General features: G+C 46.3%; 1 protein-coding gene across 3 annotated transcripts in view; it reads left to right on the top strand.

Annotated features, from left to right (window-relative positions):
- The window catches only part of ADGRG7 (adhesion G protein-coupled receptor G7), a 1,657,602-nt gene that overhangs the window by 346,158 nt on the left and 1,286,520 nt on the right, over nucleotides 1–24,924 (top strand). For all 3 annotated transcript variants that reach the window (XM_078657782.1, XM_078657780.1, XM_078657781.1), the window contains exon 3: nucleotides 18,680–18,790. In XM_078657782.1, the coding sequence (XP_078513908.1) occupies nucleotides 18,680–18,790 (111 nt within the window). The remainder of the gene's footprint in view (nucleotides 1–18,679; nucleotides 18,791–24,924) is intronic.

The following is a 24,924-nucleotide window of genomic DNA, read 5'->3' as shown; positions in this document are numbered from 1 at the left end:
CTATGTCAGCTCTCATGGAAATAAGACCTGGTGGGAATCTGGTTCTTTGTCCATCAGCAGAAGGTGGGAGTTAGTTGGTAGGGACACCAAATGATTAAGGCAGCAGCCCTTCTCTGGAAGGCAAATCTCTCCTGACGCGAGTAACTAGTGGCCGCGCTGGCTGAACGCATTAAACAATACAGAGTGGTAGAGATCCTGCCACTGAAAGCTAACTTCCACAGGTGACACGAAGAAGATGAGGTGGAGTATGCCAGAAAGAAACCCGAAAACTGGCCAGAACGTCCCATGTTTGGTATTTCCTCCACCCAATACCCCCACCCCCATACTGTTTTGCTTGGTTGCGGTGGTTATGATGTTTACTGCCCTGTGACCTCCAGGTAGGGAAAGGTATTGTGCAAAAGGGCTGCCTGGGGTTTCTAATAAATTTTTCATTACATCCCAAACACCCCTCTAGTGCGTGTCTAATCCTACCAGTACCCATAGTAAAAGAATGATATCAACACCCGAGAAATTGCATCTCCAGGATGTAGCTCCCAGGACTAGGGCTGACTTTTGGCGTGAGCGGGCTGGGCTGGGTCCAGGCCCAGGGCGCCAGTCTTCAGAGGGGGCGTAAGCAACTGTCTGCATTAAGGTCATGCAGTCGTACAAAGCGTGCAGCTCGGGAAATATTGGGGACGCCAGAAGAACAGCTGCGCTGTTTTGATTGTAAGGCCTACATTGCCCGGGCCCATGCTGAGAGAGATAAATCTGGGGCACTGTTAGCCTGCCTGGCCAACTCATTGCGCAGAGGGGCAACAATACTCGAGCTGCGAGGTGGGAAGACGAGGTCAATTATAGTCACCAGGATATCAACGTCTAGTTTTTGGAGTATTACACTGTACTATACCAGAGTAGGCTTGACCCTGGACCTGAGGAAGAGATGGGCTTCTTGGTAGACGTGGAACTTCCTAAGGTTGATGCTGAGGCAGCGGAAGCTCTAAGTAGAGAGGTTAAGACTCGGGCGGTACGTGGCACCATCAAGAATATGGCCAGGATTAAGACCCCAGGGACGGATGGGCTCCCAACAGAGTTTTACTCAACGTATATAGATATCTTGGCTCCACAGCTTGTGGCGTTGTATAACAGAGCAATGCGGAAAGGTTGTCTATCTGCTTCAACGAGGGCGGCGGTAATCATTCCACTTTTAAAACCTGGAAAACCTGCCTGGGACCCAACTGCATATCGTTCCCTCGCCATGCTTAATTTGGACTATAAAATATTAAGCCGTATATTGGCCAGCCGACTGCTAGTCCACATGTCAAAGCTAATGCACATAAATCAGGCAGGATTTATCGCAACCAGGAACACAGCGATGAATATACGTAGGCTACTACGAATTTTGGAAGCGGACACTTACCGAAGGGAGGAGGCATGCATTTTGGCAGTCGACATCGAGAAAGCTTTTGATAGCCTTGAGTGGCCGTATCTTTTCAGAGTTTTGAGAGCGTTTAGTCTGGGGGAATGCTTCATGGAATGAACGGCAATTTTATATAAAAATTCTACTGCCAGAGGTAGGACGGGAGGGTTTATTTCGGATGCCAGCATGGTTGGCAGAGGAACGGGGCAAGGCTGCCCGCTGTCCCCCTGTTATTTGTGCTGGCATTGGAACCTATGGCTGCGCACGCTAGATCAGGCCGCTATTATTAGGGGTTGGAGGTGACGGGACAACTCCAATATATAGCGCTATATGCGGACGACCTACTAATGTTCCTGGCTAACTCGGGAGAAGCTCTACGAAGAGCCATGATCTACTGGGTGCACTGGGGAGAGCCGCAGAGCTTAGGGTAAATTGGGCCAAGCTGTGCCTATTTCCTGCACACTCGGAGAGAGTTGGACCACTAGAAATGGAGGGTGTTTCTTGGGAAACAGATGTTTGCCCTATTTGGGTATTCAGATATACCATGACCCTGTAGATCTGTTGGAGGGCAACATAGGGCGTGCAGTACGCAGCACCAAAAGCAATTTCGAGTCCCGGGGAACTCTCCCGCTATCTGCCGCGGGCAGGGTGGCATTATTAAAGATTGTTAGCTGCCCAGACTTCTCTATTACTTCGGGTCACTCACACTCTGGATTCCGCACAGGATTTTTGCTCAACTCAATACACTGATTACGGGGTTCCTGTGGGGCACCGGAAGGCAGAGAGTGGCACTTAAGACTATGGTGAGGCCCAGGGCAGAGGGAGGATTTGCAGTGACAGATTCTGAGGCCTATTATCATGCAGCACAGTTACAGTGGTTCACGAAATGGATGGCAGGGCGTCTCAAAAATGCAGAGGACCTTGGAGGTCCAGATTCGAGTTTGCGGCTCCTGTCCCGGGTGCTATTACGTCTCCCCATGAGAGAGTTGACGACCCCCTTGGACCTACAAAAGGTGTGCAAGTTCTGGAACCGGGCATTTAGGCAGCGCAGATACGATTCCCCTGTGCGCCAGATATCCCGTTAGTGGTGTATGAGGCACCGCCCCATAGGGGGGATTGGCATACATTGCAGATATGGAAGGAGGCAGGGATCTCTACGATAGGGGATCTATATGAGGAAAAATCCTTGCTCCCTTTTAATTCTCTTTTAGAGTGTTACGACAGCCCAAGAGGGTTTTTTTTCTGCATATCACCCAGACAGCAGCTATCCGAAAGCATTAGCATAAGGGGATAGTGGAACACCAGACCTCTATGGTTTGCCAATATATAGTGATAGCGGCAGGGACCACTTGCCTCTATAAACGTCTCACGCAGGAGATACGCCGACCCCTAACAACCCTCCGTTTCAAATGGGAGGAGGACTTAGGTGAAGCCATCGATGAGAGACCATAGGGAGAACTTGTGGAGAGGGCCTGGAAGAGCACTAGAAATGCGCGCTACCAATTGATTCACTTATATGTCCTACATAGGGCGTACCTTACCCTGAGTAAGATTAAATAATATTTTGGAGCCCTGACTCCCTGCCCGAGGTGTAATTTAGATTGTGTGGGGTTTTTACACATGTTCTGGGATTGCCTGCATCTGGGAGAGTTCTGGAGAGGGGTGATAACGGGACTGGCGACCACGACGGAGAGAGAAATAGCACTGACGCCAGGGTATTGCTTACTACACTGGCTCCCTCACACTGCCAGGAATAAGGTCACTAGCAAGTTCATAGACTTGGGGTTGGTGTTGGCTAAAAGGGAACTCACTAGCCATTGGAAGGTGAAAAATGGCCCTAGCGTGCTAAGGTGGACGAGAGAGCTTGTGAAGTGGGCAGAATGCGAATGGACCTTCCGACTGCAAATGGCCCAACGGACTGGGAGCGAAAAGTAGTTGGAGACAGCAAGGGCATGTGTGGCATTAGTAGACCTACTGAAACAACCGAATCACGAGGACGATGATAACCCTGATGGGGAAGACCCTATTGCAGGAGATTGATCTTATGATACATCTAATGACCCTGATTGCTGACCACATATTAGGACTGACCCGTATGGTAAGCATCCCACACAACCTCATCAATAGGGTGGGTTCAATGGAATAGAATATACTGTGCACTGTCGGACTGACCAACACCCATATACGGAGGTTTTGACAATTCAGCGGCATGCCTGGGGGAGGGGTGGGTGATTCTTTGGAAGGGGTTGGGGGGCTTTTTGTTGGGTATTAATTGAGGAGTAGAACTCTGAGGAGATTTATGACTAATAGGGAAGGGGGTTGTCTTAGGGCTAGGATTAACATTCACTTTCTCGCTCATAGGTGGAACTGACGACTGCTAGCGGATGGACATCCTGAGAGCACTATGATTAACTACATTATGATGTAAGATTGAACTCATGTAATTACAACAAGCTTTGTGAGATATCTTTATATGGCTACTAAAATTAATAAAAATGTGTAAAAAAAATTAAGGTCATGCAGACATCGAAGTCCCTGCCACCAGGCTCTAGTGATTCAAGCGCTGTGTTTTTTAATACGCTGGACTGGGTTGGTTGCTGCCAGATCACTATCCAATTGAAACCTGCCAGAAAATCCTTCCATGTGCCCAAGTCGTTTTTAACCTCCACTGATAACCTCGTATGGTGGTGTTTTGCTCTTAAGCCAGACATTGCCCTGGCGATGCTACATGAAAAGGCCCTACCCATTGGGATCACTCAAAGTGCGAAGTTCAGCTGCCCCACCAAGACCTGTAGCTGATGTAGAGTGACCTTGCCGCCGCCAGACACTGATCTACAGATGCCTCAAAAGCTCTCACTTTCTCTTGCGGGAGGCAACACACTCCCTTCACCGTGTCAATCTCTATGCCAAGGAAGGTAAGCTTGTGGCCGGGCCTTCAGTTTTTCCCCCCACCAGTGGTACCCCCAGAGCCTCCGCCAACCCCTGGAAACCCAGCAGAGCCTTCCAGCAGGCTGGCGAGTCCGGTGGACCCATGAACAGGAAATCATCCAAATAATGTACCACCTCACACGTCCCAACTATGTCCTGTACTGCCCACTCCAGGAATCGACTGAAGGTTTCAAACACTGCACATGCGATGGAACACCCCATCGGCATACATAGGTCCATGTAGAACTGCCCTTCAAACGTGAAACCTAACAGCCTAGTATCGTCCGGGTGCACTGGCACGAGGCGAAAGGCTGACTCCACATCAGCTTTAGCCATTAGCGCTCCCACCCCCAGGGTCTGCAGCTTCCGAATAGCGGTGTCAAATGTGGTGTAACGCACTGCGCAGAGTTCCGGATCCAACCTGTCATTAACTGACAAACCAGGTGGACTCGACAAGTTATGAATCAGGCGATATTTCCCTACTTTTTTCTTTGGCACCAAGCCCAATGGTGAGCAAACCAGATCCTGTCTTAGCGGGTGTTAAAAGGGGCCCGCCACCCTCCCTAGCACCAGCTCCTTCCGGATTTTTTTCCTGGCCACCTCTGGATTCCGCAAAACTGACTGCTGGTTACATGGAATGATTGACGAAGGCGGGGTACTAGAAGGGATATGAAAACCAAATTGAAAGGCTTGATATAGCAGCTGCGCCTCCTGCCCCTTCCCATACCTACTGAGCAGGTGGGCCAAGACATGCAAGCGTATGGGCGTGGGCAAAGCATTAGGGTGACTGGGCGGGGTGTCCCTTGGCCTGCACCTGAGCTGGGGTGTGCTGCTCTTTGGGTTTCCCAAGTTTTTTAAAACACCTGGTCTCTGGGTGGCCTTGCGCTCCACAGAAGGAGCATATGTGCTTGAACTTGCATGCCGATCCCCTATTGCACTCATTCTTGTTGAATTGCCAGCAAGCTTGTCTTTTCTCCCCCCCCCTTTGTCCCCCCGAAAGGAGTGAATGGTCTTGTTAACCGGTGTTGACGAGTGAAACTCAGAGTACCATATATTGATCTCCCTCTGATCCCATGCCACCTCCGGCCTTATCGCCTTCATTTGTCTAAATTTGTTGTCATATTGCAGCCAAGCCCTGAAATTCTGACGCCGCCCCGTGAATCATTGACATGTAGCTTATCAACTGCGCCGCCAACCCTGGGAATCGCTCTACCATGATTGCTGCATAAATAGCGAAACCAGTAATCCAATTCTTGATAGACCATTCCACCCAAACTTTTTTCTGTTTAACTTCGCCCTCCTTGCCTGCCTTGTTCTTCCCGGGTACCATACCCGCATTGATCAAATCAAACACATCTATGAATTCTCCCCTAAAAATCACTGGGCTCTGCATTAAGGGATGTTGCACTGATACCACCGCTCCTTGGGGACTCAGCTCTACGGGTGGGATTAGCCCCGGCAATCCTGCATTATTAACTGGACTTTGCGACGCTGACGCCACTACCATGGGTGATTGTGCCACCCCCCCTGACTGGACCCAAACTTGCGCCACCCCACTTCCTTGATGTGCTACAACAGGTACGGGAGCCGGTGTGGTCGGTATTGTTGCCCCCGCCTTTTCGCCTTGCATTGGTGCGCATGGGGCTGTTGCTGCCAATACTGTCGGTGTCGCTATGGGGAGTGCTGCGCTTTGTTGAAGCCCCTCTACCAGTATCGGTTCCGCATTCCCCTGACCCTTCTGCACAGCAGTACCAGAAGCTTGACCATTGTCCGTTTTTACATGGGGTTGGCCCGCTGCCACCACCTCACCTGCAGTGCTGGCCCGCGCTTCAACGACCTTCTTTGCCTTCTCCTGTTGCGCGTCCAGGAAACGTTTGGGCGTCCTCCTTGTGCGTTTGGATGATGGGACCTCTAGCTGCGAGCTTCCTTCGACCCGTTGCTTCAGTGTTTGTAAAGCCCAATCAATACCGCCTTTCTTTGCCACCTCTCACAAGGCCGCCAGCGATCCAAATTCTTCCACAGTGGCGGGAGCCTCCTTAGCTCCCCGCGCCCATTTCGGTGGCACCTTGCCCTCTAAATAAAGCAAAAGAGAGTTACCAGGCACCCAGAGCATTCTTCCCCTTTGCCCCCTCGATGGGCCTCGCGTGCAGCACTTGCCTTGCTCCGCTCTGCCTGCCTGCCCTACCCTTATCCCATGGTTAGCTCCCTTGCGCATAGCTCCCATTCCTTGCGAAACTGCCCACTACGTAGCCCTGCACGTAGCCCAGCCCCCCGCTCCTGTATGGGAAGGTAGCGGTCTCCCTGCCTCCGTGCTTCCAGCTGTGCACCCTATTAAACCAAAGAGAAGCCGGGGCTCAATCACCTGTGCCGCCTTAAGTTTGTGCACCCCAATATTCAGTTTATCCTCCCTGCAGCATCTGCATCCCCTATTTGTGCCCACTGCTTCACCCATGCAACTCCTGCCAAATTTCCTCTCACCCAGCATAGCCAGCACATGCCTCGTGTAACAAACGGTTCAGAACAACCACAGCCAGCCGTCTTAGTGCGAATTAACAATCTGCATATTCATGTTCCATACGAGGCTTCCCTTTTTCCATGCCTCATTGACCTCGCCGGTCAAGCGCTTCCTGTTAGGCCTCCGATTCCTGCCACCTTTTTCCCCAGGCCCCTCTCTCAAGCCTGCATATCACCCTAGCGCCGTCTCATGCCCGGGTGCCTGCTCGCCGCATCGCGCTGCAATCAGCGCTTCCCGCCAGCAAAGGCCTATTCATCACCACGCGCATGCCTTCTCGCACCCAGCCGGCCTCTTCCTATGCCGGGTGCCTCTCCCCACCACACACATGCCGGGTGCCCCTCCCCGCCACACACTAAATCCACGCTTCCCGCAACAGCGCTACTCGGACTTACTCGCACTACCGCGAGCCCCCCCCACCGAGCACATCTTTCACCCGCTTAATTTTTATATGACAAGCGCAAATAAACCACACGCGCCAAACACCCACACGCTTCTGGATTCATTCTACGCAGATACAAGGCCCCCTCAACTGGATGTTCCGATGGACCGGAACCGCCAACTCTCAGCAATTCGTTCCGTCTCCGATCCGTCGGACACCGCGGTGAAGGGACAAAGAGAGCCTTCCCTCGAGACCTCAGCCCTTTATCTCCTTTGTTCCAAGGCAGGTCGCAAGCCCCTTGGGAGACGCCCCTCCACATTCCTATCTCCTGAAGTACGCCCCTCTTCCTCCCGCACCTATAAACCAGAAGACGACTCCCGCCCGAGGTGCCACTAAGGGCCCCCCCGTCCCTAGGCGTGGAAGGGGACCTGCCATTTTAGTTGTGGTTTCCACGCCTAGAACGTTTTCATCAACTCGGTTAATTCTCGAATGACTCTGAAGGGAACTCACAGAGGCAGAAGAGCTAACACATTAGTAAAGCGTGGCGGTATATTCATTTGACAGATTTGTGTTCTACAGAGGGCGAAAGCGGAGCGCAGACCAATTCTGGAGACCAGCTAGGGTCGTAATGGAGGTCCACCGCCTCCGCACTGCGATGGGGGCACGGTTCCTTGCTTTGGCGGCGGGCACCCCCACCTCCCAAAGCCATGCATTGCATACCTTGCAGAATGCGTGCAATGCCATAGACTAAAAATATTTAAATGCTCTGGAAGGTCACGCTGCTTTCCCAAGCTGGCCACCTACAGCATAGGGGGACACAAACCCTTCAGTGGGACCCCGTTGAGCCCAAGACCAATTCATTTCTGTGAGATGACGGGCCCCTCATCACATCTTGCAGGGGGGGCATAATTTTGTGTAACCTCACTGAGACCAGCTTTGATTACCACTATCAGTGGGTCTAAGTTATCCTTCTCAATATTATCTAGTCCAGTGTTAATTTTGTTTCTAAATTCATCAGATTAGTTGTTGTTCACTGAGAAGGGGGGTTCTGTATTGCTGCTATTGTCATATGTCAAGCGAGTGGTAGAGCCTCGATTTTCCCCCAATATATTTAATATACTGAAATCCTAGAAAATCTCTATAGTAATTGAATGAGACTAGATATGGATCAGTATGGCGTAGCTAACATAACCAGAATGTAATTCACATAATAAGCAGGGCTTATGTTCCCCTGATGGTGTCATGATCCCAGTTGTATCCTTACTTTACCTAATGGCTATTGTCAATGGCTGTACCGCTAGAATTAACACCAGTGTGTACAATGGGCATTTTTACCTCATACCATGTTAAATCACGAATCTCTCGGGGACATGACCAATGAACCCCACCACTGCTAATGGGTCCAAATAGAGCCATCTGACAGTGGTAAGGAATCTCTCTACATGGCCAAGCAAAATAAATACTAGCATTCCACAGTGTCAAAAGCTTTCTCATCATCCACTAAATATAGCACTACCTTATCATCTTTGACACTCTTAACTGCCTTTTTTAAGCATCGTCGCTAGGATTTTCGCCAATATCTTCAAGTCCAAATTAATTAAACAAATCGGCCTGTTTAAGTAAAAGTGTAATTTTGGCTGCGCTCGTCTGTCCTAAAGGTTGGGCTACTGCTCGTATTTCAGCAAGCAATTTGCATAATAGCGGGATCAATGTATTTTATTAGGCTTACAGTATTTTGATGGATAATAATCAAGGGGCATATTACCAAGCAATAGCGATAAGGTTAGAGACGAAAATTTAACGCAGAGCAGCGGCGATTTTTATCGCAGATAAACCTTGGTATTACCAAGGTTTATCGCAAATGCGATAAAAAACGGCCGCAATGCATGAATATCGCTGAAAAGTCAGCGATATTCATGCATTACCGAGCTAATGCTCTTAGCCATGTTATCCACCTCCCATTGGATAACATGGCTAAGAACTGCTCAGGGGCAGGTGTTAGCTTTTGGAGATATTCGCGCTTAGCGCGAATATTTGCAAAAGTTGGTAATAGGAGATAGCGATGTTAGCGACTGTTTCCAGTCGCTAACATCTTGGCACGCCCACTTTGCATGTCATTAGTGATAAATATCACTGACATGCAAAGTGGGGCCCAAGATGGTGGCTATCTCCTACTAGCTGTCGCTAACTGGTGTTAGCGACAGCTAGGTAATAGGGAGATAATTTTATCTCCGCTTTCTTGGCTTTTAAAGCCAAAAAAGCGGAGATAAACCCCCTTGATAATATGCCCCCAAGTCCGGTGGCTTTATTGTACGGCAGGTCATCTATTACACTTTCTACCTCATCCTCAGTTATTGCCTGGTCAAAAAGATTTGCTCGTTCTTGCGTGATTCTAAGTAGCGGGAGTGTTTTAAAAAAATGTTCCCCCTCATAGAGTGTGTCTTGGCATTCCATGTAAACTTTTGTAATAGGACTGGAAGGGGTTGGTAGTATCGGGCATGAAGCGCAGGAATTGTGTATTGTGACACTTGCTGTCTGAGTTGCAGGGCTAGTATGAGCCCCACATTTGCCTCTCTTTAGTACTGCAGTTGTTTAATTTGAAACAGCCTTTCCTCTCTCTGCCATAGACGTATGCTTTGATTTAGTTTGCATCTGTCTCTTACCAATGCATATGGATGTTTAGAAGAGAGGGTTGATATGTAGGTGAGAGTCAATGTTTTTATCCCGTCTTCCACGAGTGACTGAGTGCACACTTCTTATTTTTTTGCGAAGATAGGAGTCGCTCACTATTCCCCCCGTATATTGTCACTGCGTGCTCAATCTCCGAAAGGTATGTAACATTATGGATAACCTTCTTTTGTCATTGGATGGTCTGTACTGTGACATATTCAGTCTCTGGGGGCTTCAAGAGACAGAGCTCTAGTCATGTTTGATTCACATCATACTCCAAGACCGCATTTAGTACTATCTAGGCATTAGTGACTCATGCTAAGAAGGGGGTCGACATAATAAATAATAAATACGAGAGTGCGTACCACACGTACATTAGATAAAAGTGTAGTCTTGCTCCTTGGGGTGTAATAATCTCCATGGGCCATGTAAGGACAATCTGACCGGGGGTCTATTAGTAATCCCTGCTGTGTCTGGTTGCGACCTAAGGGAGGGTGTGATTTGTGAAGGTATAGATCTGAGACCATATTCCAATCCTCACCAAGGATGGCATTTGTGTGTGAGTTTTCAAGTTAGATTCTGGTGATATCTTTGATATCAACAGAGATATCAATACACACCCTATAAGTAACATCTGGACTTGTATAGTTATATTGGCCATGACATAATGACCTCTCTGATCTCACCAAATCTTATACATTTGTTTTATCAGAATGGCCATGCCCACCTTTACGCTGCAGCTTCGTGGGTAAAGGGCTACTGGTCATGCTACTGGCATTGAGTTTGTTAGCATGGTATTCTATGTTCACCCGTCTCTTTGTAGATTTGGACTTTCCTCTGATTAATGGATCTCCTGTATGAGGGCTCGGTCTGGGTGTGAAGTACATACATATGTTAATATTTTATTTCTCTTTGCAAAATGAGTGAATGCATTCACATTGAGGGAGACTATCTTTAGATTAAACAATATCTGGTCTTCGGGCTGTTGTACCTTGACGCCCAAGGATGGTATGGGGTCATCTGGAGGTACACCCGCCAATGGGTAGTAGCTCGAGTGAGCATGATCTCTCGGAAAACAGCCCATTTTATCTAGTCTTGTGCTTGTTACTACACCAATGGTGGATGCTAATGGGAGATGGAGTTTATCGGTGTTCTATGGGTGTAACGTCTAGGTCTACGAAACTGTCAATGAATATCAGTTGGATGATTGGGGGTAACTTATTCTTCACTTGAGTGAGTACTTGTCACCCAGGGATCCGTCCTGGCTCCCTCTGTGCTAGTAGCTCCTGCTTCCGAGTGATAGTTCAATGCACAGAAGAATGGATCAAAGATGTAGCTCTTTGTTGTTTACGGCATATGAATACAGGGGCTTATTTATGAGAGCCATGTGCCACATTTGCACCACATAAATTGGTACATGTGTGATGCAGGGCTCTCATGGCTCTCATAAAGATTTAAAATGCCAGCAAAGCCACCCTGCGCCACTTTGAGTGGCCTTATAAATCATGAGTAAGGTGACACAGCGCAAATCGCTGCATTGCCTTATTCTCCGCCCCGTGGGTTTACCCACGCAACACCCATACATTTTGACACTGCCCCAGATTTACAAAAACATGTACACCTTGGGAAATGTCAAATTTGCTCACCTCCCAAGGGGAAGTGCTACGAGGAGAAAAAACATTATTTCTCTAGTTTTTTCCTCTTTCTATGTGTGATGCATTGTGCACACATACAAAGAGGAAAACGCCTCTTAGGATTGTTTTTGTGCAGGAAGGTGCCTCTTCCTGCACAAATACAATCCTGTCTGCAACGGAGGAGCAAGGGTGCCTACATTGGCGCTAGGCTGCTGAAACTGCGCCAGTGCAGGCAGAAAGGACAGGAATGCAGCGTTTGCTTAAATACGGTGCATTCCTGCCCTTTCCCTTTGGCGTAGGACAATGCAGCAAGGTGCCTTGCTGCACTGCCTTACAGCAAAATACCAAAGATGAGGCCCTGAGTATTTAAACCCATCTATGTCACTTCCAACTGGGGCTTTTTTGGTAGTCCCTCCTCGTGCCCACGCGCAGTATCCATGAGTTTTCCCTTGGGTGAATTTAGGAATCCTTCCAGCTGGCCCTTTACATATGTGATCAGCTTCACTGATGGGTCTAGTGATCCCTAATTTCTTCAGGCATCATCATAATGACAAGAACCATTCCCTCTGCTAAATTGTTACCTGTGAATTTATTTATTTGTCGGGTTTGTAAAGCGCGTAGCTGCCCCAGCGATGGGGCGTCCCAGTGCTACCACAGACTCCAAGACAAGAACTAGAAAGAAAAGCAGGTTACACAGGGAAGAGCCAGGTCTTTATGGCTTTCCAGAAAAAGAGATGGCTCTGGATGGCTCTGTATAGTTCTAATAGAGACAGGAAGCGCATTCCAAAGTTGCGCTGCCAGACTGCGAAAGGAAAGGCCACCCGCTCTTCCTCTCGAGACGCGCGGGGTACAGACCAGCCCTGAGTCGGCAGATCTCAAAGGACGCCGCTGCATGTGAAATGAAATGAAAAGAAAATTTATAAAGCGCGGTAGCTGCCCTGAGGCGTCCTAGCACTAAGATGAGTGGTGCTTTCAGGTAAAACTGCTAACAAGAGATTTTATTCAGATTTTTTAAAAAGGAAGGTTTTTAGGTGTTTGCGGAATAGGAGTAAGTTGGGCTCGGATCTCAGATGGAGAGGGAGGGAGTTCCACAGTTTGGCCGCGTTGTAAGAAAATAACCGGCCCCACATCTTGATCTCTTGATCCTAGGGACTGTGACGAGGAATGAGTGTGCAGAGCAGAGCTGTTTGGTAGGGTGGTAGGGGGTGATCAATGAGTGGTTAATGGCAGCACCTGTTTTCCAGAATGCTCGATGGGAGATGCAAAGAGTCTTGAAATTAATTCTCTCCCTGACAGGAAGCCAGTCAACGCTTCTCAGACTAGGCTTGGCTGAGAGACGGCGGGGAAGCTGAAGCAGAGTTCGAGCAGCACAGTTTTGTATTATCTGGAGCTTCCGTAGGGTATTTTGGGGGGCTCCTAGGTAAAGGGCGTTACCAAAATCAAGACGGGACTGAATTAGGCCTTGGACTACGATCTGTCTTGCCCGAAAGGGCAGGAGGATCTTCCGGGGAAGCCTGAGAAGCCCAAAGGAGGTGGCTGATAGTTTGGCTGCCTGACAGTTGAAACTAAGTGATTTGTCCAGCCAGACGCCGAGGCTTTTTATAGTGTCTTTGAAACTCTAACAGACCAGTTATCCCCAAAGGTGCCTAAAGCGTCAGGATCCTATGTGCCACACAGAGCGACTTGAATAATAAAGTGTGATGAGAATTCGCAGGTCACCATGCCTTTCTACCTGGATAATTTAGTGGGCCTGTTTGTGGCAGCAGAAACATGCTAATATTTGTTGCAGTCCAGCTCTAGTCATAGGCCGACATGTTGACAGTCTGTGTGTCCTTTATAACTCCAGGGGCCATCAAACTACTGTAGCTTGGTGACACATACATGTACATGTGGCAGGATGCATGAACAGAGCCCTGGCTGGAAAAAAAATGTGGTGTTTGCTGTGGAAGCGAGGGCCGTTGCAGTGTGACGGCATATGGTGTGACAAAGATGGGATGAGGGCAGAGGGTTGATGGGGTGCTAACAATTACCTTGGGTAATGCCATAAGGGCTGGGAAACTGGATGCTGTCCGCCTAGCTAGGCAGGATTACAAAAGAGAGATGCACAAAGCGAAGAGGTTATGGGATGAGCTCCGATGGCAGGAGCCTAAAGAAGCAAGCGACAAGAAGAATACAAGAATATTTTGGAATATTGTCACGTGAGGTAGAGGGGGCCAGTCTGACCAGCCTCAAAATCACGTCTCGCAGGAAGGATGGGTCAATTATTTCAGGCCACAATATGCGCGTAATCCTTCAGAAAATCAAATGGAAGATATTAGTTTTGTTTTTTATAAAGATGAGGCTTTTAACGGTAGCGATGTTTTATTAGCTCTTAATGCAGTGGCGGGAAGTAGAACGCCGGGACCAGACGGCGTCCCCGCCGATGTCTTTCTTTATGATAAGGCACAGTGGGGCAGATATATTCTGTTCTTAGCAAATGCTATCGCGCAAGGTGCCCTAATCCTGGTCTCCTGGAAAGGGGCGGTGATCATTCCAGTGTACAAAAAGGGGGATAAAACCCAACCAGGAAATTACAGACCTATTAGTCTGATAGATACGATCCAAAAGATTATTGGGAGAATGACCCTGAATAAAATTTTAGACTGCATTGAGGAGAATGGTACACTGTCCCCCTTTCAAGCGGGTTTTCGCAAATATATCAGTACTATTGATCAAGCCTTCCGTTTTACTCTCATCTATTGGAAGACTGTGACCTTGGCTAAAGGCAGCATCTATGCTGCCCTTATTGATCTTCGTGCTGCCTTTGATCTTGTCCCCCGTGCACAGTTATGGGCGAAACTAAAGAAATTAGGCCTCTCTGATGAGATTTTAACTATGGTAATGAGGTTGCACGAAGCAAATTATGCTAAAATCCAATGGGGGGACAGGGCAGGGTTACCACCGAATTCCCGGTTGAACGTGGTCTGCGCCAAGGCTGCGCCATGGCCCCAACATTATTTTCTCTATACATTAATGGAATAGTTGATTGTTTGTCACCAATAAACACAGATGCCCCTTCCCTAGCCGGTGCTAAGATCCCGATTTTAATGTTTGCGGATGATATGTTAATTATATCTAAAACTCCTAGAGGCCTTCAGCGCGCTCTAGTAATTTTTGAAGAACTTCGTACTGCGGGTGGCCTGGAAGTTAACGTGGCAAAAACTAAATTCATGGCTTTCAATCTGCATCGTAGTTTTAAAGGGAAAGTTTTAATGAACGGGCAACCCCTTGAATTGGTCAAGTCTTTTACTTATTTGGGGCGCCCACCTAGGAAAGGATCTTAAGTGGGATCACCATATAGATATAGCCGCTCTAAAGCATCGGCAATCTGCAGGAGCTTTAAGCTTGGAGCACAAAAAGTCGTTAACAAAACCAATTAAGATTGTTTTCCAAGTTTATGAATCCAAAGTTGTTAGTTCCGCGCTATTTGGCGCGGAAATATGGGGGTTTGAGAAAGTGGTACCATTAACCCTCTATGAAAATAAGTTCCTTCGTAATATTACTAGTCTCCCACAGAGCACTCCGATAAAACCATTAAGATATGATCTTGGTATGAAAGCTATTGCAGATCTGGCCAAGCTGCGTCCTATTTTATATTGGCGCAGGTTGTGGACGACACCTGAGCTTTCCTCATACGCTGACGGGTTTGTTGATCTCATAAAATCTGATTCTTTCCACAAGATTCATTGGCTAAGAAATGTCAGAAATAGTTTGGTTGCTCTGGGTATGCAAACGCTATGGGAAAACCCAGCAGAAGCCTTGTTCCCATCTAAAAATGTTCTAAAGGAGAGATATTGGGAGCAGGCTACATATCATGCCTGGAGCGGCACTGACTCATCTACTCTGACGGGGGCTTTTTTAGGGGAAAAATGTACCCCCAGGCTCGAATCTTATTGGGTTATAATCACCAAGCCTGGAGATAGAAAGCTCTATTTCCAGCTTAGGGCAGGTTCATTACCCCTGAAATCATTGAGGTCCAGGTGGGCTGATGCAAGCAGTAATATCTGCCTGGCGTGTGGGGGTCAAAAAGAAACAATTCCCCATTTTCTTTTCGCCTGCCCTGTTTATGTAGATCCAAGGATTGTTTGGCTTACCCCGATGTGCAAACTACTGGGTACTAATAGAAGCGTTGAAGCAGAAAGGCTTATACACACCAGCACTTTGCCATTTATTTCAATAGCGGTAGCCAAATACCTAGGTTGGGCGTGGGCGTTAAGACCGAATTCAATCCGGGGTAATTGTCTGTCTTGAATTGAAAATTTATTTATTTTACTGAATTTATTCTACTAAGTTTGACCTTGTAATGTGATTGCCCATATTGCGTTTTCTAGTTTTAATTGAATAGTAAATGTTTTTTATTGTTAAAAGGGGAACTGAATTTGTAATTCTTCCATTTGGTGAGATCATGTTTTTATAACATTTTTAACTATTTAAATATTTAACCTACTATCTTGAAATCATGTTATTTTATATGAGTCATGGATCACTTTCTTTTGCTTTTATGAGATTATCTCGAATAAAGCTATTTTTGACTGACTGACTAACAATTACACTGAGGGTACATTAAAGGCTGATTATAAATTCTTTAATGGGACCTCTTGAGACCAAGTGGGATAGACGAGTTTCTGTTTGCATGACATTAAGGGCCAGATGTACAACGGAGATTTGCATGCGCAAACGGGTCTTAGACCCGTTTGCGCGTGCAAAAATCCTTTTGGCCATGTCCAAACCCTATTTTGCAACTCGCAAAAATTTGCGACTCGCACAATAGGGTTTTGTGACTCGCTATTTAGAAGGGGCGTTCCATTCCTAATAGCGACCCAAAATGCCATGTATGACTGTTTTGCAACCGCTATTACGGTCGCAAAACAGTTGCAGTTTGCCACCCTTCACAGAAGTGTGGTAAACTAATCGCAAATGGGAAGGGGTCCCCAAGGGACCTTTCCCGTTTGTGGCTGGCTCAAAAAATATTTTTTAAGCGCAGGCAGTGGTCCCAGGGACCACTACCTGCCCTTAAAATTTTTAAACAAAAACTTTCATTTTTCTTTTTTTAAATGTATCCTTAAAGGAAAACGGGATGCATTAAAAAAACTGCTTATTGAGAAGCAGTCCCAGACGTGGAGGTAGGCTGACTCCAGCAGGCCACCATACCTGGGAGAGCCAGCCATTCCGTATGGTGTTGCAAACTGCGAGTGCCTCAGTAATATTCAGGAGGCATGCAATTTGCGATCCCATTGGGAATCGCAAACAGTGTGTGAGACACTGTTGTACATTGTGATTTGCGACTCGCAATTTGTCGCAATTTGCGAGTTGCAAATCACAATAGTCGTACATCTGGCCCTAAGTCAGGCAGCTCCCTGCTGCACCCATTGGAATATTTGGCACCCCGGGCCTGTGCCCAGCTCGCCCATTCCAAGCCTTGGGTAAATGTCATCATGCTGAGGCCACAGTGGCATCATAATGCATATGTGCAGGATGATGCAATGACACATATACATTATTGTGCTGTGGATGTTTATATTTGCTTCGGCTATTCAGCATTCTTTAGCATCAGCAATACACATTTAGTTTTTCTTATTGTTGATGCGAAAAGTATTCAAAGCCAAAAGGCGAGGCCTGTTATTTACCCTGCCCACATCATTTTACAATTAGCCACATATTGTTTCATTATGCATTGATGTTCTTTGGTCATGACCTAAGCCTACCCCACCCTATTGGTGATTCATTCCAGCTGGCAATCCGTTTGAGGTTCGTCACTGACTTTTTGTTTGTTTTCCCAGCGTTGGTGTGGCTGACTCCATGATCGTTTGTGATCCCAGCGCTAGCTCTTCATTAGTAGGTGTTCTTGCACCAATTTTAGCCCTACCAATTGAGTCGACCTCTTGGTCTATTTACTGATTCAATTTTGTCATTTTCTTTTCTTCTTTTATATTAATAATTTTTTCAGTAGACTTAGAGTACTTTATCCGTACTATTTAGAATGGGATTAAGTATTATAACACACTCGACCTAATGGTTGCAATCTTTTCAAATGTTTTTGAACTTCTCTTATTTGGGAGGGCCCGATTAGGGAGGCTTCTCCCCTCGACTGGCAACCGTTCACGTACTTATTGGATTAGTACATGGTATGATGTGCGTTTAAACTCTTGCATGGTTTGATGCTTCCTCACCCACTCTATACATTATGGATGTATTGCTTAGCGTGCTCGCCCTCCCTTCCATGCTCCTGGATATGCTGTCTTTTCAGAATGCACCTTTTCTTCTAGTGGGCAGAAGCATATGCATAATTGAGTGTGGTTTGCACTGTCACCTAATGATATAATTAAGCAACTGAGTGTAAATAATGTAATGAGGCCTTTTTTGTCCAAGAATGTTTATAGTGGCTATTGACTTTGGCATTTATCCTGATGAAGATCCCACTCATTTCGCTTTGGGGTTGTAACACTGAAGGGAGATTGAAAATATATATTTCTAGCTGTAAGATATCTAGGAGGTGTTATACATAGGTAGTCAGCTTTGGGGTATCCTGTGGTTCTACCCATGATGATCGGTGGGAGTTGCCTTTGATGATTCCTTTCTTTTATTTATGAGCCGTCTCTACTTCCTCTGATCCAGTTGGGCACAGGGTATTCCTCTCCATCTTCTCATAGTGAAGTATGTGACTTTGCTTCCCTGGTGTCCCTATGGCTTTCAAGATCAGGAGTTTTGGTAAGGGGGCATGATGCAGACATTACATTCAGCAAACGCTCCTAGCAGGACACATCCAGCCATTTTGAAGCATTAGTAGGAGTCTGTAGTGAAATAATTCAGATGCGACCTACATGCTCCCTGATACTGCAAACCAGATATGTTACAGCATCTATAGAAGATGGGAAGATGTGGGCAGTAAACTTTAATTGACAAATTATCAAAACTCGAGACTCATCAGGCATTGTGGCCTGGGATGCGGAGGGAGGCTGGGCCATAGCCTGCGCCACAAGACCATATTCAACCTCTATTCTATGTAAAAAAAACGGAGGTCTCATTTATCAAAGCTGTTTTCTCCCATTCTCTGTTGGGGTTTTTACCAGTTGCTCGACACCCAGAAACTCGTTTTTTAATTCACTTCTTTTCCACAGGTAACGTCTGCAATCCAAAACAATTTCCTGATGAAAATATATCTTTCCCATCAATTATAGCGGGCACAAATGGCAACTCTTTCGACGTATGCCCATCCGACACATACCATGGTGAGTGAAATCTTTGTCTGAATTCAAAAGTGTGATAGCTTCACGTAGATTTAGAATACCTTTTTTAAAAATGTTTGGTTATTGAAAAATAACACTAAGAAAATTGCGGTGACATTAAACTGCTAAGATCGTAATGTTAAAATACGGACATACGACGAAGACTATCCAACAGTTTGGGAAAAGTTTGAATCTCAATAGTTCGAACAACAATACACAGATCAGGCGCAAAATCCAGACATTCATTGTTACAAAGCATCAGCATTAGTAACCACAATAGGCGTACATATCTCTCCCCAATATGCATTTCACGTCCCCCATACGTAAGTCCATTTATTTGCACAACCCCTTCCTTCGTAGAACACCCTGTTGGCCTGCATGCACCAAACCATGTCTCTCTTCCAGTCCCTCAAGTTCGGGCTAAGGGGCCTATTAGCATGGCGGACGGACCTGCGTCCGTCCACCACCCCCGAGGTGGAGGGACCGTCCGCAGGGGCAGCGGCGGTCCCTCCGGTGCAATTAGGATGTGACCGCCACCCTGGCGGTCACATCCTGTATATTTAACATTACGGCGGGTGCTGCTTTAAGCAGCACCCGCTGCAATGTTAAATATGCATGCTTTGCATTTGCATGCACAAAGCGGCAGGCACCGCGCGGTGCCTGCCGCTTTGTACATGCAAATGCAGGGGGGTACCATAGGTACCCCCCCATGTGAACCCCCACTCCCCGACACCCTGGGGGCCCGCAAGGGCCCCCCAGAAGCTATTGTCCACATGCTTTTCCACGGCGGTAAATCCGCCGCGGAAAAGCATGTTTCCTAACCCATCGTAATTTGGCTGGCGGTGTCTTGTAGACACCACCACCAAATTGCGCCCAACACCCCGCGGATCACGGCGGACAAACCTGCAGTCCGCCGCTGATCCCACCACCATCATGATCTGGCGGTGGGTGTTTTGGAGGTCCGCAGCGGTAATTCCACATCCTCCGGGCCGGTGGAAGTCACCGCAATCCTAATCGAGCCCTTAGTTCGGACCTCCACATATGCGCTATGTTCCGTTTGGCCACCTTCAATCCCAACATGAGCCAAAGTCGGTCCATACCGGTTAAGCCGGTTTCAGCCCATACATTTCAAAGAAGCGATGTGGCTGACAATCCCAAGTTACTTCCACAAATGCTATTAAGGCAGGCAAGCACCCCCTTCCAGTGTTACTGGAGCGCTGGACAACTCTATATCATATGGAAAAACGTGCCTTTCCTTTTCACATTGCATTTTCTGCCTTACCCATTTTTAACAGGTGTTGTGCAAGCATAATAACTTTGGTGGAGGATTTTTAGTTGTATTAATTGAAATTGGGAACGTATGGCCACCTTCCTGGGGGATGCTAGCGTCTCAGGTCATTCGATATCCTTCAAAATTCAAAATCTCCAGGTCTCGATCCCAGCTCTCTCTCTAATGGGTCAAAGAATCAGGGGTGTTATTCAGCAATTCACTATAGGTAAGTGAGATTGCCTTTTTCGGCATATAATCATCCAGCACTCTATCCTCAAGTAGGAATGATACAGGGAGGTCCTTACACCTTGGAACCACCCTTTTTAGAGCATGAGAGATTTGTTAATAGTGGTAAGCCTCCATGGGTGCCAATAGGTAATTTGTCTGCAGCTCTCTAAATGGAAGAATATACCCCTGCCTCCACAGAATGATCACCTACCCTGGATAGGCCAATTACGTCTTATTTTTCAAAACCTCTCTGCATGGCCAGGCTGCCCAATATCGCCACATCCCAAAAGGGAGTGCCAGTGTAATCTTGTCTTTTCAACTCATAGCGTGTAAAGCGGTGTGTCAAAGGGCCAGTGTATTCGCGGTAGGACTGGGGAAGGGTGACTTATGTGTTCCTATATAAATGGCTCAAAGATAACCCCCAGGTCGCATGGCGGATCTGGTGGCTTTGTGGACTAATGCATCCACTGTAGGGGACAGTGTTTGATCTCACATTCATAGGCTCAAATCCTGGCAGATCCACTCAGCCTTTCATCCTTCTGTGGTTTATAAAATGAGTACCATTGAGTTGGGTACCATTAAACATCTGCTATTCAGCGCCAAGATACCCTTCAGGGTGAACGTTTGTTTTACAAATACACATCTTGTGTTATCCTTATCCATCCTTTATGCCGGCTCTTCTTCTTGGAGGTGGACCCTGTGATTGATAGCAATAAGTTGTGTCGCTCAATAATGCTTTCTTTTGTCGGGGAGAGCATTCCAACCATTATACCAGCCCCATGTAAGTTTCTGAAGGGCTATTGGGGGGGGGGGGGGCATCCCAAAGAAGGGTACAGGTTTCACTATCTATTTCCTGGCAGTAGGATAATGGGACAGGACAGGCCGTGTTGTGAAGAGCATACAAAAAAAGGGGCAGGGCCATCATTTTGAAGAGGGCAGCCCTGCCTAGCAGAGACAAGGGCAGGGCGTCCAGTTATGGACACCTGTCAATAGTCTTATGAGCTGTGGCAGGGCAGTAGCAAAGGGGGTGCCGAGCGGGCCAGCCTATATTTCTGTGTGACCCCCTAAAAAGTACAAGCTTTGCCTTTGCTTTTCGTTTTTTTGCCACATTATTATTGAAGTTTGGGCCTGCTCTTAAAACGCTCTGCATAGTGGGTTGCACTGTCAGGCTTTACTAAAGGAGTCGAGGCTGGGCGTGGATTTGTCCACAAAGAAAGTGGAGGGTCGGTGCAGTCACACGCGTGACATTTACCCCTGAAATCGAAAATAAACTCACAAGAAAAGCAGAGGAGGGCCCAGGGCTATGGGGCGTGCCCTTCCTGACCCTTGCTTGACTCTTCCAGCAGATCCTGGGTGTCTTTGCACGTGTGCCGCACAGCTCAGGGAACAGCGTTACTTTCACACATAGTATAGGACCGAGTTGGGTTGCTTCTTGCAATGCACCTGCTGCTTAACCAACATTTGAAGCACGCACCAGCCTGCCAGTGTCAGAGCTGCCGCTCAATGTAGTATGTGCAATCACAGGATTACGTTCTGCTGGCACAGACAGAGCTTCAGAGCTACGGATCTCGGGGCCTGAGGTCCCTTATTGCTACAGCAGCTGGCATCGTAATGTTGGCAAGACGCTGCTCTCCACCTACATGACACTGTTTGCAGCACCAGTGACCAGGATAGCTGTGGGTTCTCCAGCCGGACAAAGAATCAGGAGCCCTCAGTACTGGACGGATGAGTGACCTTTCTCATAAGATGTGGGTGAGACCATAAATTACTAGGGAGCACCTACCAGAGCAGAGCAGGGGGTCAGGCATGGCTCGAACAAGCCCGTTCATGAGCGAAGGGTCATGAAAATATCTGCCATGCAAACTTTGCAGCCATGTGAAAATATGACAAAATCTCTTCAAGATTCAAAAGCATCTTCGAAAAGCGTTTCACCATAAACTATCAGATGATATCAGCGCATTGAGAGACATTTAGTACAAATGATGGTTTTAAACCCACCCAAACGACAATTGCATTAAAGAACACTAAGCATTAACCCCCAGATTCATTATTGTCCCGTTTTGCGAGTCCTTAATAGCGATTATTAAGGAATCGCTATTAAGGATTCGCAAAACGGGATTCATGTAGAAATCGCAATTTTATTTGCGATTTCTACAGCTTCCTTATTTGCGATTTGCAAATTGCTAATCGCAAATAAGGAATGACTCCCCATACATTGCCCATAGGAATGAATGGGGAGTCATTCCTTATTTGCGATTAGCAATTTGCTAATCGCAAATAAGGATGCGATTTCAAGGGTGCCAGGGGTGTCCAAAGGACACCCTGTAGCACCCCTGAAAATGTAAATGTAGACTGATGTTGCACACACACATGTCCAAAGGACATGTGTGTGTAACATACAACTTAGAAAAATGTTCGCTATTTACCACGAAGTCAGACTTCGCTGTAAATAGCAGCCAAAAATAGCAACTTCGCAATTTTTAAAAGATTCATGAATAGCATTTAAGGAATCTCAAATTGAGATTCCTTAAATGCGATCGCAATTTGATAAATCGCAATTATTTGCGATTTTTCAAATTGCGAGTTCATGAACCATTGATGAATCTTAATTGCCATTTTTGCGGGCGCAAACGGCCGAATTCTGCGATTCGCACCGTTTGCGCTCGCAAAAATGCTTGATGAATCTACCTGTAAGTCAGTTGCCAATTGTGTCGTATATACGTCTTAGATTTTTTTATACGTGGAGCAGCATCAGAGCCTATTAAATCAAACACAAGATTTTTGCACAAGAGGATGTGCACATCCTAAACTCACATATTTGATAGTGTTCTGATATGGGACAATGAATAAAAACTGGGCATGGAGAAATAAAATATTTGCCTAAGATCAACAATTTGTTATGCAGGGAAGCCGTGATTGGTCTCATGTTTTATATTTTCCCGTTGTGCAATTTTAATTAGAAACCAGATGGGACTCTCTTTCTCTCGTGCTTTACATCAAAGATAAAAAGCCTGACTTAAAGTCTTATTAATTCCGGAAGCGGAAATATTTAAATTGTACCTTATTTCAGATTTAAATCACTTCAATGAGAAGCACTTATTAAAACTGATAGTTTTTAAACTTTAACTTAAAAAAAAATAGTGACCCATCCAAGAAGACAATGCTTTTGGTGAACACGAAGAGGCTAGTCAGTTATCATGTGTGCCGTATATTATTATAGGTAGAGCAACATTATGGCCTATTAAATTAAACACAAGAGGTTTTGGTACAATGCATATCCTAAATACACATTTGAAGGTGTTCTCATATGCGATAATGAAGAAAAGGTGTCACAGGGAAATAAAATATTTGCCTAGAATGACACAATTTGCTCAAATGGGGATGCAGGGATTGACCGCATGTTTTATAGTTTCACACTGTGCAATCCCCCTGCTAGATAGGAATGTATTCCTCCTATCTGTCTGTTTTACATCAATGGTTAATGCTTTGATGTTAAATCCTAATTCTGGAAAGCAGAAGAGTTTCCCCTTAAAACATCAGCTTATATACTTGCATTGAGAGGCATTTATTAAAACTGATAGTTTGTAAATTCAGCCTATAAACATTCCTATCCCTCTCAAAGAGGACAGTGCCATTAGTTAACAATAAGATGCAACTCCATTATATGTGCCCTTTGTTCTTATTAAATTTGGAGCAATATTATAGCGTATTAAATCAAACACAATAGGTTTTTAGTACTGCGCACATCCTAAGCTCATCTATTTTAATGTGTTCCCATATGTAATGATACAAAATAAAGGTGGCACATTGAAACAAAGCTTTGCTTAGGATCACACAATTTAGTCAAGAAAGGAAGCTGGGACTTACCGATAATTTGTAGTTTCACATTGAGCAATTTACTCTCTAGATAGGAAGTTCTTTATCTCCTGTTTTAAAGCAAAGGTTAATACTTTGACTTTAATTCTTGGTGCCCGGGCTTAGAACATGGGAGAAAGGCAGCCACATTAAAAGTCATTTCGTTTTGAGCTCAATGGTCCAGGAGGAACTCCAGCTGAGCCAAAGACACACATCTGGCTTTAACTTTCAGTGGCTCGCTCACACCTATTTTCTCACTACTAAAACCTAAAGTGGCAGGTAGTGTCACTGAGCTGGTTAGCCAAGTTCAGTCCGACCATGGCTTACTCTGCTGTTTGTTAAATTAGAGGGGGGATTCTAATGTGATAAGCCTTCAGGCGACAGAAAACAATTTTCTTAGATATTTATTATCAGTACCGGATAGTGTGTCCACCCATAATTGCCATGTTGAACTCAGACTTCCGTATTTGGAAGATATCATCAAGGTGCAACCGATCCTTCTGTGGCATGGGGTTTGGACCACAGAGGAATGTTCTTTTAACCGTTTCATTTTGAGGGATGCAATAAATCTTGATTGTGTACACAAGATGAAATGGTTACAGTACATTAAGACATTCCTTGTAAATATCGGTCATCAGGATTATTATGAAGATCCCTTGACGATGACCCAGATCCCGAGGAAAGAGCTAACAAAAATATGTATAACTTACCTGGAGGATCGTAGGGATAATGTGGAGTTTACTAAAAAATCTGTGATTTCACATCAACTGATAACGACCGCGAA

The sequence above is a fragment of the Lissotriton helveticus genome, chromosome 8, assembly GCF_964261635.1.
Source record: "Lissotriton helveticus chromosome 8, aLisHel1.1, whole genome shotgun sequence".
NCBI classification, from domain to species: Eukaryota; Metazoa; Chordata; class Amphibia; order Caudata; family Salamandridae; genus Lissotriton; species Lissotriton helveticus.
Note: the sequence above shows the minus strand (reverse complement) of the source record. Positions and strands in the feature narration are given on the sequence as shown.